This window comes from Perognathus longimembris, chromosome 1 (assembly GCF_023159225.1).
Source record: "Perognathus longimembris pacificus isolate PPM17 chromosome 1, ASM2315922v1, whole genome shotgun sequence".
In the NCBI taxonomy this organism is placed as follows: domain Eukaryota; kingdom Metazoa; phylum Chordata; class Mammalia; order Rodentia; family Heteromyidae; genus Perognathus; species Perognathus longimembris.
The window spans coordinates 103,244,459-103,262,042 of record NC_063161.1 but is presented as its reverse complement, the minus strand read 5'-3'; the positions used below and the strand labels follow the sequence as shown (position 1 = coordinate 103,262,042).

At 45.0% G+C, this 17,584-nt stretch overlaps 1 protein-coding gene across 1 annotated transcript in view; it reads right to left on the bottom strand.

The window, feature by feature from the left end:
* LOC125352446 (ral guanine nucleotide dissociation stimulator-like) overlaps positions 1 to 4,914 on the bottom strand; it is a 33,139-nt gene extending 28,225 nt beyond the window's left edge. Inside the window, 4 exon segments of the mRNA XM_048347539.1 lie at positions 1,483 to 1,642; positions 2,849 to 2,856; positions 2,978 to 3,099; positions 4,830 to 4,914. Coding sequence (XP_048203496.1) covers positions 1,483 to 1,642; positions 2,849 to 2,856; positions 2,978 to 3,099; positions 4,830 to 4,914 — 375 coding nt within the window.
* Between the last annotated feature and the right edge of the window lie 12,670 nt (positions 4,915 to 17,584).

The window sequence follows — 17,584 nt, the reverse complement described above, 5'->3', positions numbered from 1 at the left end:
TGTACCACATGAGCTACACAATCCACTCAGGCTTTTTGCTTCAGGTTTCTTTTTTTTTTTTTTTAACATATTTGTGTGCTGTTCCTGGGGCTTGAACTCATGGACTGGTTTGCTGTCTCTGAGATTCTTTTGCTCACATCTGGTGGTCCACCATCAGAGCCATGGCTCTACTTTTGGCTTCATTGGCAGTTTCAGTGAAGGTAAGATTCTCACAGACTTTCCTACCAAGGCTGGCTTCAAACAATGATCCTGAGTAGGTAGGATTACAGGTATGGGCACCATTGCCCAGCTTCTTTATTTATTCTTAACAGAGTAATAGAGAAAGAAACAGACAGACCTTATGATTTGTCTACTCACATCTTAACCATACTCTAGAGTTTCTTTGAGACTCTAATACAACACTCACAATTTGAAGTGAGTGAATGAGTGTGGGGGAAAACGTGGCATGGACATACTTTAAGTTTGACAGCCCTAAGTTTGATGGCATTAAGAGATGGCCCATGTACAAGCACCCACAAGGGATATAGGACAGACCACATTGTAAATTCTTCCAACTACTCACAAAGGCTAAATTTAGAGAACCATTTTACACATGTGTAGGTATAAATATATTACAATGTTGTTTGCCACAATGTTGTTGGCCTATAGTATTTGGAAAATGATTTCACAATGATTTTACTGGCTTTGTTGAAATCCACTAAGAAAACTTGGCATAGCTGGGCACTGGTGGCTCATGTCTGTAATCCTAGCTATTCATGAGAGTGAGATAGGAGAATCTCAGAACAAAGCTAGCCCAAGCAGAAAAGTCTATGAGAATCTTATCTCCAATCAACCAAAAAGCTGAAGTAGGACTATTGGCTCAATATGAAAGCTCAGAAACAGCACCTAAGCCTTGAGTTCAAGCACTAGGATGGGCAAACAAATTACATATATTTATGTATATAAACATATATATACATGTGTGTACACATGCATATGTATACATATATACATATAATCTATGTATTATATTGATATCTATAGTAAAAAATATGCTTAACAAAATTAAACTACAGATCATTATTCTGCAACCTAAATATTAGCACATATATTTGCTGATAGTTGGGTAAACTGATTTAACACAAAACCCATTTTATAAAATCAGTTATCTCATGTAATTTATTGAGTAATTGTATCCCAAGACACCATTCACCACACAGTAGACTGAAAACGGTTACAGTTTCCCTGGTGGCAGGTGACAGCTGTGACTTGTTGCTGTGCTTAGCATGAAGAAAATATCTTGGACCATGTAACACTGGCACAGGGACAGACTGACATTTGAAATGTTACTTCCACTGAATATGTATAACTTTTGTGTCACTGTAAAGTTGAAAAGAATCCTAAGTCAAGCAATCCTAAGTCCCAGACACTCTTTAGTATGAACACTAATGAGGATATAAATTTGAATGACAGTTGAAACAGATTTTTCTCAAGAGTCCCTACACTCAGGCCTGTATCTTCTAGTGTTTCAAATTCCTCATCCTCTGTTTCTCCCATTTTCCTGTCTTGGTTAAATTCTTTCAATAATCCTCCGCTCCAAAAAATATCCACGATGCTGGATGGTCTAGGTAAATCACTCAATATGGTTACTTTATGCATCAATCTAAAACCAGAGATTTTAGACCCTAGGCCTAAATTCAGGTCCACTTCAATATGCCAAATAAACAAACATGTGAAGTGCAGAGAAAAGAGATTTGTTAATGGGCAGCCACAGGAAGACAGCTCTTCAGTACTTTAGGTTCAGCCATTTGGCTTAAGTGAAACAGAAAGAACTGGCCATGGGGGTAGGAAAGGTAGGCATAGTTAAAACAGGCTCAAAGGTGGCCTACAGTCCACTGTCTCAGAATTGGTTGAACAGGATGGATGTTGTTAATTAGTCTGATACCAGGCAGGTGGTTGCATTTGCAGATGGCTGCATCACTGCAAGAGAGAATAGCTTAGGGCAAAGGGCATGAAACAAAATGGAAGAGGCTGGAATGCTTGCCTTTATCTGGCCCCCCGTTAACTGGTGGGACCAATTAAGAGTCAGTGTATCTCAAGGGGAGATTTGGGCTCATCTGAGAGACCTGAAGCGTATGGTTGGACCTCTGGTCCCCACTCAGCCTGTGGTCAGAGTGGTGAGTGAAACTCCTTTCTCACAGTGTGCCCTCTGCAGAAATTTTCTCCTGGGAAGAGATGTGGGCATGGAACCCAGAGGCTTCTCTGAGACCTTAAGTTCCTGGGTTTGGCTGTGTGGCCTCTTCCTGGAGCTTGTTAGGACTGGCAGTCTGTAAGGACATGATCCAGCAGAAATTGAATTTTTGGTGAAAGACAGGAAAGGAAAAAGCAAGGGTATGGATCAATAGGAAGATATAAGAATGTGTTGTTTCCTAATTTTACTCTTAGTTTTTATCACAATCACACCCTGATTCATATGTGTTTCTGAAGGGCTGAGGCTGCTGTCGAAATGGAAGTGCTTTTGTATTGCAACAGTTTTCCCCTTTATCCAGAACATGCTGACTTGGTCATTGGTCCATGAAGTATTAATGTCAGGAGACAGTCCAGTCCCAGCTACATCCAACAATCCACCACACCCCAGTTTTGTTTTATTTTTTTGTTTGGTTTTTTTTTGCCAGTCCTGGACCTTGGCCTTAGGGCCTGAGCACTGTCTCTGGCTTCCTTATTTTGCTCAAGTCTATCACTCTGCCACATGAGCCACAGCGCCAATTCTGGCCATTTTCTATATATGTGGTGCTGGGGAATCGAACCCAGGGCTTCATGTATACGAGGTCAAGCACTCTTGCCACTAGGCCATATTCTGAGCCCATACCCCAGTTTCTGAAAGAACCCATAAGCTCCTCATTAAAAGGCAGCAAGATCCTTAGTCTGTCAAGATTATACCATTCTATGAAATAAAATACAGAGAAACAGGCAGAGTAGCAGTTTCTCAGATACTTACCAGGAACCCTTCTTTATACACAGAATTGAAGGAAGCTTTGAGAGACTTCTGCCCCAAAACACTGAGTCCTGTGGCTATACTTGCTTGGGTCTCCCAGGTCCCGTGGGCAGGACCTTCATATCCTGTAATTAATCAGAGAACCCTGTTGGTAACTTCACAAACAAATGTACTGTCTTCTCCCATATAAACATATACTTCCACTCCTGAAATTAAGATTTGCAAAGCGTAATCTAATTTGGACTCTACCAAGACAGAATATTTAGGATACAGTGGGTAGGAATACAGTCAAGGCAAAAGGCTGTGAACTGTGGGAGCAAATGTACAGATTTAGGTCAGAAGCACGGGGTTATAGCTGTGCAGTGGATGGACCTCTAGGGAGGTGCTTGGAGTCACTCAATGTTGTCACCAGGGGCAGACTTAACCTGCAGTTTTCTTAGGAAATCTGTCTGAGAAATATTCTGGGGCAGTACTGCACAGCCCCATTCCAGTTAAGAGCAGTGACCTCACAGTTTCAAAACCCGATGTCACATTATCCTAAACCTAAGTGTTTCACAGATCTATAGAAATTCTTGGATTCTACAGTAAAATTGCTTAAATGGTCACAAAATAATCCAATATTCATTTTTTAATTCAGAGGATTATTTCCTTTCTACTGAATATATAGGCCATTTCACATATTGTTGCTTCATAATTCCATGGAGTTTCTGGTAAAAACTTTCATAAACTATGTGAGTTTCAAAAATCACTATTACTGTAACTTAATCTTAAGGTGGACAAAGATTATTAGCAGTAAGTGCTTTGGATATATTTTGCAAATGTTTTCTCTTGGCTGGGCACTTAAGAAATATGAAAGAATGTGAGTACAAAAGATAGACATGTCCTATGTGTCTGAGTTACTGCAGACCACACAGCTGGCACGCAGCTGTAGAACCAGGAATCCTAACTCAGAGACTCTACTTGTAAGTGTGCCACTCCATTATCTATCAACAAGTATGGATCATCAATTATACCAGGGCATCTTCAAAGAATGTTACTTCAATAATTCATTTCATAACCAGGTGTTCTCATATACCAGGTTGCCCTCTTTCCTGTAAATACTCTTTTAAATATTTTAGAGGGGAGAAGGACACAAGGGACTTTCTTAAAATTCCTCCAGGAAAGGAAGATCTCCTGATGGAGATACTAATTGAATGAAACTTTTTGGAACTTTTCTGAATTGTAGCCTTAAATGTCTATTGATCTGCTGGCTCCACTTAGCTATAATTTCATGGTGCCAGTACAGAAGCAATGAACGTTGCTCACACAAAACTCCAGAATCTGCAGCACAACAAATCAGGAAACAGCACAGACACTTAGAAGAGAAGGGATCCAAGCAGGCTGTTTCTCCTTTAAACAAGCCTCAGAAGGTGACAGGAGTTGGTGCTTCCCTGTACCTGTCTGGATGCTCTGCCTGAGGATGCTGTGGTCACCTGGGCAGCCCTGCATTTCTCTGGTCTGCTTTTGGGTGGAGTGCCAACTCCATACATCTACAAAGCTAATGCAGGACCAAGCCACCTGGGCCAGGCCCAGTGACTTCTTTTTTTTTTTTTTTTTAACATAGTTCATGTAAGATTTATCAACACCAAAACATGAGTTTTCTCAATGACTTCAAAACAGCAGCCTAGGCTTGGGCTCCCACAATCAAAACATGTTTTCTATCTTATAGATCGATGAAGCCAATCAATTATAAAACAACTCATGTTAGTTCCATTTTGTGAAGTAGGCCAGCAATTCTATTCATAAAAATTTATTCATAATGCAATGACCTTTCTTAGATTTCTTATGTAAGTTTTAAATGATTTGCTGTACTCACCAGTGTCCCTGGCCACTTCTGTGTTCCAGGTCTGCACAGAAAGAAGTGCAAGCATCCTTAGGTAGGCTCCTGCCATAGGGTCCATGTCTATATTTTGGAGGCTCCTGCCACTGGGTTTCAGTCTTTCATTCCTCCACTTGTACTAAAGCTTCCTTGCTCCTCCTCTTTCTTTCTGTGTTTTAGGGGAGGCCAGGGGCTAAAGAACATGAGCCATAACCACATCCTAACTTGCCAGCATACTTAGACGACAAAATCCTCAAAATTTCCAAGCTGAGGAGACTGGCAAGTATTCCTTATAAATAACAGTGGGAATAGACTGATGCCCACCCTAAACTCATTCTAAACAATTCAATATACTTCACTCTATGCAGGTCAGTTATGAGATAAGAGAAGCCTTTGCATTAGTCTTGCACAGCATAATATTAAGCACTGACTTTGCTAAATTGGAAATTAATTGAAAATGAGACACTAGGACAGAATTAACTACTATGGCTCTGAGAAATTAATCATATAGAAGAAACTCTTCTCCAGTGTTAGTATTTTATTATGTCTATTCCTGCTTTGAAACCTGACAGTTATAGTCACTAAATGAACAAAAACCTATGAGCTGTGGAAACTGGTGGCTGATGCCTGTAATCCTAGCAACTCTGGAGGCTGATATCTGAGGATCACAGTTTGAAGTTAGCCTGGACAGGAAAGCACATGAGAGTTTTATCACCAATTAGTCACACACACACACACACACACACACACACACACACACACAAAGTATGGCTATGGCTCAAGTGGTAGAGCACTAGCCTTTAGCAAAAGAGTGCAGACACTGGAATTTTTCCAGAGCAGATGTACAGCCTCATGAAACATCAACAGTCATTAGGACAAAGTCACAAGGTAGTACCCTTTTATGTCCACTAGGATAGTTGTTATAAACAAAGCAGAGGCAAATGGAGCTGTGGCTTAAGTGTCAAAATGCTAGCCTTGAGCAACAATCTCAGAGATAGTGCCAAGGCTCTGGGTTCAACTCCCAGAACGAACACACACACATAAAACCAAACTAAGCATAAAATCGATGTTGGTGGGAAATATAAAAAAAATGGAACCCCAATTGCATGCTAACTTTTTCTTTTAATTTTCTTTTTGGCAGTAGTGTGGAATGGGCATCACACTTACTAGGCAGAGCTAGGGCTCCATTTTTTCTTATATTTTAGTTATTTTCCTGGTATTTTTTCCCAAAGCCATCTTGGACTTCAATCCTCTATCATCCATGTCTCCTGCTTAGCTGGGATTGCAGATGTGAGACACCAAGTCATGGAGGATATTGCTCATTTCAGCAGGAGGCAGCTAGACAACTACAATGCCCTCTCCATAGAAATCTACCAGCAAAACTGACAGTGGGGAAAATGTAACAGAAACCAACATCTAAGTAAATATGCTCACCTGTGAAGTTTTAGCACATGAATTACCTATGATGCTTTCAGATACACAATGCTTTCAAAAGGAATCATTTTTTCTTTCCCACTCTCCTACCCCCAACCACACTTAATCCCTTGCAATTCCCCAGGAGAGGAAATTGAGGATGCTTTTTATAGATCCAAGCACGGTCATCACACTCCTCTCCTTAGCTTGCCTACCATGGTATTGAAGAAACATTCTGGACAAGGACTACATGTCCAGAGACTAATGGTCAGCATATTTAGAAATGAGCAGGCCCAAGACCACCATTCCGCTGGACATCAGGCCTCAGCACTTGAATCCATCAGGAAGTCTATGCTGTCCTTCCCCCCCACCCACCAGGACATCCTTCTCAGACAATAGCTCAAGTACTTCTCATCTCATCTGCAAATCAATAAACCTTTATTTCCTTTACTTTTTTGGAATAATTACTTATTTTTTGTCAAAGTTCCTTTACTTTTAAGGTACTAATCTTACTATTTGTGAATTGATATTGAATTCAGGGAACTGAATTTCCAGGAACATGAGAAAGTGGGGAGTTGCAGACAGAGATGATCGTGAGACTACAAAGCTATGTGAAAGAACACAATTTCCAGAGCTAAGTCCAAATTTTCAAAAAACTGAAAACTATGGACTTCAAACATTGATCTCCAAAGAAGCAGGTAATGTCTGGGCTCAAGGGGGAAGGCATAGGAAATGGGTTTGCTCCTCTCTTTTCAACCTGCCTCTGACAGGTTGAGCAGGTGAACTTGGAGGTGGAAATCTAGAGGGCCCAGGAGTGAAAGATGTGCTGAGCTAGAGGCAGGTGGGGGGGGGGGGGGGAGGCCTTGTTACATATCACTCCTCCCCCTTAGGGACTTACTAGATAGCTAGGCATAGGCCTTCATTTACTATATATCGCCAAAGGAAACTCCCAGAGCTCAATTGCTCTAGAGCAATACTGTGATTCAGATGATGGAGAATCCTCTTCTTTCACTGAAAAGTGTCAGTATCCCATGGTTGAGCCCCGACCTCACCACTTTGGCAATGGATATATTCCTTGCCATTGTGTGCGGAGTGGGGCTCTTCCTCCTGCTACTGCCCTTCTTCAAGGGAAACCCATTGTCACCAACACCTGAGAGAAAGAACAAGCAGAGGAAGGTAAGAAGCCGAAGGACAGACCACCCCAAAATGGATATATATATATATATATATATATATATATATGCGCAATGGAATTTTACTCATCCATTAGAAGGAATGATATTGTATAATTTTCATAGACATGGGAAAACTTGGAAAAACTGTTAAGTGGATTAAGTTAGACCCAGAAAATAAAGGATACATGCTTTCCTTTAATATGTGGAAACTAGATTTAGCTTCATAAATAAGTATAGAAATGTATTAAGTGAATACAGTATATTCAAGGGAGATCTCAAAGTGTAATTTCCTAAGAACCTCAAATCAAACTTCAGCAATATAAAACACCAGGAAGTATGTACTTGAAAGGGGTAAAGTGAGGGTCAGGGGGAAAGGAGTAGTCAATGAAGAGAAGAGGGGAAAATGCAGACAAGATTCCAATATATATTCTACAAAATTAAGAAGAATGAGGAAAGGGGTGAGTGGGAGAGAGATAGGGAAGAATGTTGCGAGGGTTATCATTGATCAAGATATATTGTTAAATGCTAACTCCTAAACTGTTAAATGGTAAGTCCTTTATACAACTACTTAAAGAAAAAAATGATCTTTTCTCTACTGCTGTTTCCACTTCTCCAAATCAAGACCATGGAAAAGGACCTTCTCCTAGTCACTGTCAGAACAGGGCAGGGTGAGAGTAGCATAAGGCACTCTAAAAATATGTGTAGGTGCAGCAAGTGCCAGGGTTAAATAAAATCCTAAAACTCAGCCAGAACTGGGCTTCTGAGAGCTGGGGATTTGAACACTCAAACCCATGTCACAACAGGAGACTGAATACCATACTTTTCCCAGTGTTGTTGAGAAGAGGGCTGTTCAAAGCCCATGTAAACCTCCCATCAGAGGCTAAGGTCACCTTTGGACTCAGGAAACAAAAACCAACCTGGGAGCTGAGAGGCACCAGGAAACCTGGTCCTTAGAACAGAAAAAGTACTAAGGATCTGTATCATCTCATATAGAAACCTGATGAAATCATTTCCAACCTAACTATGAGGAAAAGAAATGCAGGGACACAGGTGAAGACAACAGTATTTTGTCCAGGAGCAGCAGATATCTGAACTTGTCTAGGGAAGGAAAAGTAAAGAGGTCTACGTCCCATTTTTCTCCTCTCCTAGCATCTTGTGAAGAAAGAAAAGAGGCCAGATTAAGAGCAGGAAGAAACGAGGTGCTCTGAAAGGTAGGCTCTAGACTTTCTCCAAAGGGGATCTGATCTCTGTCTCTGTCAACCAAAGCTAGGTCACCAAAATGTCAGTTTGTATAGCCCTTAGAAGGAGTCTGCTGAGAAAGAAATCAGAACTAGAGACACTTATCAGGGTCTCTGCTTGAAATGAGGCTGTGATACACTTCATCACAAGGCAGGAAGGTTTAAGAGGCTGCCTTGATATGGAGGTGTGACCTCCAAGCCCACTTGTGAACCAATCACTTCTCTAAAAACTCTGAATATTAGAGGTGACATGTCCTGGTCCACAAGGGAGGTTCTGTAGGTTATGGAGGCTTGCAGAGTGGGAGGTACCTTGTAAATAAAGAAGCACCACTTTTCTTTTTGCCTTCCTAGCACTGACACCAGTCTTGTGGCCATGAACTAAGAATTAGGACCCACTTTTAATCTTCTATGGTCTCTAATAAAGTGATGTTTCATTCAGCCTCCCTCATCTGCCATAACCACAGTTTCTGTTTCTAGCTTGTGGAAACAGCTCAAGGAGATTCATGAACAAGTTACCATTCTGAGCAGGTAAAGATTTTCACATGTCTTCTGTGCCTCTATTTCTACTGCAGGGAGTGGGTTTTTCTTGGGATTGAGGAAGACTTCAGGTTGGCCTGAGATGTGGCTAAAGCTACAGGATGTGGAGGAGTAAAGGATGTGCAAATACCAGGGTGTGGTTCAGTGGGTGCCATGCACAGCAGGTAATCACCCTTGCCCATCTTTGAATAAAGTTTGTCTCCTGTCTCCTGCAGCTTTCACTACTTCTTAAAAGGGAAGATGAAGTTTTCAACTCAGAATCTGCTACAGCCCAACAGTTACTTTAGCACTCTAAGGATTTGTCCCCAAAGACTTACTCAACTCCTTCATCTGATTTCTCTCAGCCTCTGGCCTCTACTTTGTCACAAGTGCAGATGTGTTCCTCAGTTTCTGTTGGGTCACACTCATTCCAGACTGTGTCTCAACCTCTAGAACCTTTGATTGCTCCAGAACATTTTGTTTTTTATTTTTTTTCCAGTCCTGGAGCTTGAACTCAGGGCCTGAATACTGTCCCTGGCTTCTTTTTTTTTTTTTCCGCTCAAGGCTAGCACTCTGCCACTTGAGCCCCAGTGCCACCTCTGACCTTTTCTATTTATATGGTGCTGAGGAATTGAACCAAGGGCTTCATGCATACAAGGCGACCACTAGGCCATATTCCCAGCCCATGCTCCAGAACATTTATTTTTACCTGCACAGTCTTCTCCCCCTTCTCAATCTCCTCAACCTATGGTTTACCCACCACCCAGGCTTGACTCAAAATTGAGTCTTATTCCATGTACCTTCAGGGAAGTCCCGCCAGAAACCACCCCCACAGAGCTCTCCAACCAACAGCTGTAGGTTGCCTCTACTTATCCCATCCCTGAGCTCTGAAATCCTGGAGCTGCTAGAGATAGTGATTAGAGAGAGAGCAAAGCTAAAAGCTTGTCAGGAGAAGGAAAACCCTCTGGCTTCTCTGGGAGATACGTTAAAATCAACAAGTTAACACAAAGGGAAAACCAGAGCAGCATCCTGATTCAGAGTCTTGGGGGACCACATATAGCAGAAATGCATCCAGCTGTTCTGGGGCCTTCCCTTTCTGCACACCAAGTCTCTGGTAGCTACTGTAAAAATGTCTGGTCATTCACTACACTTATCCTCTATTTTATTCAATAGATCCTCTAAATACATGCCAGTAAAAATCCAGGCTAAAGTACCTCCATAATTCTTTCATCCCCAGCCCTCACTGCTTCACTTGGTCCAATATCAACACTTCAATTCAACCTTAGCCTGATCCCAGCCTCCACCAATGGCTGAGTCACAGGCCCACACCAATGTGCCATCTTATGTACCATTCCTACCATGTCATCCACCTCCAATGAGGACCTGTACATTTTCTGGGCTTAAACTTAGAAAAGGCCAAATGTACTATTCCACCTACTGTTGAACAGGTAGAAAATCACCTTGTAGAGAAGCACCTGGAAAGTCATAAGATTTTACTCTCTGTAGATTTCACTCTCTGTGGTCAAAGGTTTCACAAAACCTTTACTCATGATCAGGGCCCCTGGCAAAAGAGAGGCTTTATTAACCATTCAGGTGATTTCATCATCTTTGAGATGAGGGAAAAGCTGGAACACCTCCAAGAGAGGCTCCTACAGTGCTCCTCTAAACCAAAATTCAAGATCCAGTTGTCTCTTGATGAGAAATTCCCAGGAATTGAACAGGCAGAGGTCAACCATGGGTTTTTACAGAACTCCATATCTGTAGATAGCTGCCAGAATATACAGAATGTAACCTCTGAGTGTTCAGAAATATGCCAGGAAGGAGAGAACTCCAAAGAAAGGCTTGGGACACTGTCTGTGCAGGGTAGTTAAAGATCTGGACAGGGTTGCAGAGAGCTCCTCAGTGGATTTTCCAGATGCCAAAACTGAGAGAATTAGAAAATGACTTGCTAAGACCATCAAATAGTGATTCACAATATTTTTCCCCAATTCATTCAAATAAGAACTAAGAGAAACCCTAAAAGTCCATCTCATCACAAAATGAGAGCATATCAATGGGGACAAGGTCCCTCTGTATGCTCGTCATTCCAGGGACACAACTGACCATGCCTTGGCCCCCCATTGAAAACTCCAACTCTAGCATGGAAACTGGCAGAGAATCACCCTCAGAGACTAGGGAAACCTCCAAGAGGTTCTCCCAGATTTCACACTTTGATGCTGCCACTTGACAGCTGCTAGAAGAACATATTAAAAGCTTTGGGTAAAGCACAAGTGGGGCTTGTCCCTAAAGATTCTCAAGTCCATAAATTACCTTACTTTGAAAAAGTCCCCCCGCCCCATGCCAATTTCACAGGGAGCTTCTCAGAATCTGGCCTGTAGTGAACTCAAGGCCAACCCGACAGTGAAGGGGGGCATGTTCCAGGGAGAAGCTCTTCAAAGTATTGAAAAAGGTAGAGACAGAAAAAAACTGAAGGTCACACCTTACAGCCTTCTCAATCACCATCACCACAGGAAATGCTGATAGAAACACTCTATAGCCCAAACTGTGGGCCCTCAGAGGTCTTTCCAACTGGAGAGGAAGGCAAACTGCTTTCTGAGACCAAATCTTTATATCCTTGTAGGAAGAACCTGGCAGTGTCCCAGGGTCAGAGGGAAGTAGTCTAGAACCAAGTACAAGAATGGGTATGTCTGAGACACAAGAGGAAGAAAGCTTCCACCACAATGTGTCCATACAAGAGGTCTTTTCTGAATTCATATCAGAAAGGACAGAAGATCTTGGGGACATGGCAAAGGATGAAGAGGAACAGCTCACTAATTTGACAGTCAACAAGGACTCCAATAATTTGAAACATTGAAGTTTAGAATTTCTGAGGACCATTCAATCCCCATTCCCCTCCAGGATTTCTATTTCCACTCATCCATGGGATTCTGAAGGAAAAAGCAGGGTCTAGCAGTACAAGAGAGTTTGGCTCACAACGTGAGCATATTCCGAATAAGTAGACAAGGGGACATACTTTGTGAGTGCAATGAATAGAGAAGCTAGGTCAGGGAGGGGCATCTGGCAAATGGAGTGCATTTCACTCCATCTGAATAATGAGGCAAGATGCTAACAAATGTAGCAGGTGAGGCAGCTGGGGTGATGGGTCAGGAATGGCCAGGTATGTCTTGGGGCAGCTAGGTATAATCAAGGGTTAGTTGGAGTGTGAGAGCAGACCAGAACAAGGGTCCTAGGGTGTAACCCAAGTCTCAGGGAAGCCTGAAGCAAGGGGATAAAGCCCCTATAGTAGGTAATGGGTAACCTGAAGTGAGGGACTGAGGATCTGACAGCTCTCAAGATGGCCTGGGGCCAGGATGTCTTAGGGCAGCTTAGGCTGAGGGCTGGATTAGATCTCATTGATGCCTGAAGCAAGGGGCTAAGAGCAAGCCAAGGTATAAGGGATGCCTGTGGTTAGGGACTGAGTGCTGAGGTAGTCTCAGGGAAGCCCCAGCCAAGGGTAAAATTGCCATTTCCAGGAATTGGAATCTCCAGGAAACCCTGTAGAAAAGGATGATGGTCAATAAGGATCTTAGGGAAAACCTGGGCAAAGGGCTGGGGATGGATCTTAGGATAGATGGGCTGAGCAGCTTAAGGTTGGCAAGTGTCTCCAGGCACAAGGGCATGAGGAGTTGAGGAACTACCTGTGTCTCAGGGCAGCATGGGGCCAAGAGCTGGCCAGGGTATCAGGGAAGCCTTGGGCAAGTGGCTGGGGACTGGCTGGGTAAGTGGGTCTATGGGGACTGCAGGACCAGAAGTTGAGGCTCAGCCTGGGTCAGGGCCTAGGTTGTGTCCTAGATCCAGAAGCTCCGAGAGCTCATAGTTCTGAGGATTCAGAGACCACACAAGGGGCTTGGCACCAGGACCTGGACCTGTTTGGGCAGCTCCAGCCATGGCAAGGCTCCTGCAGTAGTCTGTACTCTGGCTCCCATTCATGCCCACAATCACTCACCTCAGCTGCAGGTAGCAGGCTGCTCTTTGTGCTGCCACCAGCTACTTGCAGCAGCCTACAGTGGCTTACTGCTTGCTATCCCCTGCTACAGCTTACTACCAACTATAGTAGCTTGCTGCTAGCCACATTGTTTGGCATGGTCCATCACCTGACATGCTGTTTGCCTTCACTTGCTGCTTGCTGTTCAGCTTGCCACTGTGTGTCGAGCCATTTTGTACTTGCTACTTGCTGCCTGCTCTGCTTGCTGCTTGCCATTGCATACCTGGCTGCTATCTGCACCATTTGCGGCTTTCCACGCAGCTTGGCACCACCTGCCAGGCCTCTTGTACCACTTCTTGATGTGCAGCTTGACGCAGACTGCCAGTTTCCACCAGCTACCCCTGCAGCTGGCATACCACCTGCCCAGCCATCTGCTTGCTGTGGGCTACCTGCTGCTTGCTGTGCTAGTTGTCCTCCCCCACACACAGCTTGCTGATCTGCTGTCCAGTGTCGGTCCCTTTGCTGGCCTCCCGGGCTGCCACACCACTTGCTGCCGCGTGCTGAGCCGCTTGCCCCGCTTGCCCCACTTGCCCCGCAGAATGATTTGTCACTTGCCGCCTCACTTGCCCACCTGACAACCATCCACTGCCGTCTGTGGCTGGCTCGCTGCTTGCCACCTATTACCACAACGCTGGACCACTACTTGCTTATCCCTCTGCTGGCTCTTTGGGTTGCCAACACCTGCTGAGCCCTGAGTCCTGCTTCTTAACCAGCAACTTGATGCAGCCTGCTACCCCTTACCGTTTGCTGCACTGCTGCCCCAGGCACGTGTTCCTCTGCTGGCGCTGCTGGTTGCCAAGCCAATAATGGCCATCTGCCAGACCCTTTGCCCTAATTATCCCACTTCTGACCTGCCACTTACTGCTTTGCTTTTCCCTTGCTCTGCTACTTGCGGCACCTGGCCACCTACTTGCAGCCACTTGAACCGTACTGCAGTGGCTTACCACTTGCCACCACCCGCCATAGCTTGCCACCAGCTGAGGTCGTTTGACCTGGCCCGCCACCCGATGCGCCACTTGCCATGCAGCTTGCCTGTAGGGCCATTTCGCACTGCCGCTTGCAGCTGCGTGCCACGTGCTGCACCACCTGCTGCCAGCCATGAAGCTTGACACTCCCTGCCGGGACCCTTGCCCTGCTTCTTTACCTGCCACTTAAGGAAGCCCAGGACTTTCCACCAGCGGCCCCCTGCGGCCCACCAGCTAATGCCGGCCGCACCCTGCTGCTTTCTGCCTCCTTACAGCAGCCCCGATGCCTCACCCCATCCCTCCCCTGGCCCCAAGGCTTACAGCCACTTGCCGCCGACCCCTGGCCACTGCCCAACAGTGTCCACTTGCTGCTAACCACCGGCAGCTAACCGCCGCTCGACCGGTTTCCGCGGCCCCGCCTCCTCCTCATGCCTCCCCCACCATCTACCTGCCTCCACTGGCTGCGCAGCCTGCCAGAGGCACCACCACCGGCCTCAGCACCAGAGGCCGCCCACCACTCCAGCTGCTTGCTGCTGCCACCCGCTGCCTGCCGCCATTTGCCTTGGCCACACTCCCCGCCCCTGCGGGCCGCACCGCCTCAGCTGCCGTGACCCGACGCTGCAGCCCCCACGCGCCCTCTGCCGCCATGTCCGTGGCGGCCTGTCGCCTCATGCCTCGCCATGGCTGCCTGTCGCTGCCTTATGCCAGGCCGTTTGCTGCTTTCTGCTGCCTGCGCTGGTTTTCCCTGGGGCTCCCTGTGCGGCCTGCGCTTCCGGTGCTGCCTGAGCTCCCCTGCCGCCCTGGCCACTGGCTTCTGACACAGGCCATGCCGCTTGCCCACCTGGAGCTGAGGGGCCTCACGCCTCTGCCCCTCCTCCACAACTATCGCGAGATTTACAGCTGTACTCTAGTGAGACTTGATAGATCTATGCCGAAAGTTCACTTTTTGCAGTTTTCTATACTGCCCTAAGGCTATTGCTACCCATTATCAGAGCCCTTGTAACCTGTATTCCCCGCAGTGCACTATCAAAACCCTGTCACTCACTGCTCCTGGACCACAATTTCCTCTGTAAGCTCCCCTGCATCTCCTTTAGGATGTTCACCAGCACACAAAATTACTTGTATGCCAGTGAATCCCCAACACACACACACACACACACACACACACACACATTGAAAGAGATGCATACATTTCCATGAGTGAGACACATTCTGACAGCTGATCCACCTGACCAAACCAGCTATGATTTGCAGAATGCTTCAGACCTCTTCTGCCTTAATGAAGGGAGTGCGTATTCCAAGTCTTCCTTGTTAATATTCTTTTTATTTATTTAATTTTATTATCAAGGTGATGTACAGAGGGGTTACAGTTGCATAAGTAAGGCAGTGAATACATTTCTTGTCAAACTTGCTAGCTCCTCTTTCGTTTCCCCCCCTTTATATATATTCTATGATTATTAAAAAATGAAGGCAGATGCATTTGTAACTACTCAATTTACTCATTATATTTTGAAAAGGTATCTCTGTTTTCAGTTTGTTTTCTCACATGATCTGAAGAAAAACTGTCAATGTACTGGTTAGGTCCTAAATCTTAATCATTAAAAACTCTTAGACTTTAGTTTTACTTTTCTAATATGAGTGATTAGGACACTCGATGGAGCAGTAGTCCAGTAGTCCTATTGATTTTTTGGAGTTTTAATTAAAGAATAGATTATCTCTGAAATAAAAATATTAAAGATTACATATTGAAGATGTAAGGCTATCTGTGAGAAAAGCAAATAATTTTATTACCGCGATGATAATTTTTATGTATTACAATTGTAATAGGGAGGTCAGATCTAGCCAATGCCATCATTAACTGTGGTGGGACTTCAGTTTGACTCCAGCTCAGATAAGAGCAGAAGCCAACTCTATCTCCACTAAGCTCTCCCCCACCAGATCCAGGGAAGCTCCTCTTTATTATGCTAAGTTATGTAAATTGACCACCTGGGGCCTGGGAGCTTCAAGGTAACCTGTAACCTCCTAAGAGTAGGCTTATCCACCTGCATCATGTGAGCCCTACCAAATCCATTAGCAAATTCTTTTTTTTTTTTTTTTTTTTTTTTGCCAGTCCTAGGGCTTGGACTCAGGGCCTGAGCTTCTTTTTGCTCAAGGCTAGCACTCTGCCACTTGAGCCACAGCGCCACTTCTGGCCATTTTCTGTATATGTGGTGCTGGGGAATCGAACCCAGGGCCTCATGTATGTGAGGCAGGCACTCTTGCCACTAGGCCATATCCCCAGCCCTCATTCGCCAATTCTAACTAGAATGATAGGTTGGTTCAAACAGATACTATGAGACAGACTGTAACTCTATTGGCCACCTGCGTGTGGCCTAGCATGCTCTGTAAGTGTTGCATCCTCATTGGTCACCTGCATGTGGCAAGTTTGCCTGTGATGTTTGCCTTATAACCAAGCTGGAAGGCCACACTTACGCGTGGTCCCAGCTCCTGAGTCTGGGCTGCACACGTGCAGGCGGTTCCAGCTCCTGAGTCTGGGCCCTGATCCTGCACATGTGGTCGGCAGTTTGGGCTCCCGAGTCTGGGCTGCTACCAAGGCCTGTCGGTTCACTTTTTGTTCACTTTTTACTTCCCCAATAAATCTGTCTTTTTGTCATCTTGTAGCTGGAGACTATGTAGTGGACTCTTGGGGGAACCAGGAATCCCCTCCCGTGGGGGGGACCCCATTTCATTGTAGCGAACCCCCACTCTACTTCATAATCCTTTCCCCATTTTTTTCTTGTACATAAAAATCAAATCATTGATTTCTCTTGGAGAGCTTAATCTTGCCTGGACTGTAGCATGACTCCACCCAAAGGTTTCTGGGGAGAGCAAGGTTGATACAAGAGCCAGTCTGATGTGACTGCTGCTCTTAAGCTTGTACCCAGAAAGAACCTGGTTATCTATGAGGTCCAGCCCCAGGACAGCTGCAGGTGTTCTCACCTGTTTTAAATTGCCATCCAGTTACCTAGGTAACTGGCACACCTCCTCTGAGGTCGCACCCTAGTTCATCTGGACACTCTAATACACTTGGATACACCTCCCACTCCAAGCATTTCCTGGGAGTGACTCTGTAGCCTGCCACACATGTTTTTCTTAATAGAGCTCCTCAACTCCAGTTAACTTAGAGGAGTGGGAAGGTTACCACAGGAAGAATGTCTTCCCAATATCTTAGCTTTACTACCCACTATCACAGATGACTGGCAAGTTCCTGCCCAGTAGAGAGGCATGGGCATTTAGAAAGGCATGTTTACAAACTGTTCTTTTAGGACCTCCCACCTCTAGTTACCTTTTGAAAGGCCAAACACAGGTGACTCTGAGATCTGACACTGTCTCTGTCATCCAAGCAGTGGCTTGCTGCCTCTGGATGCTCCATTTGTCCCAG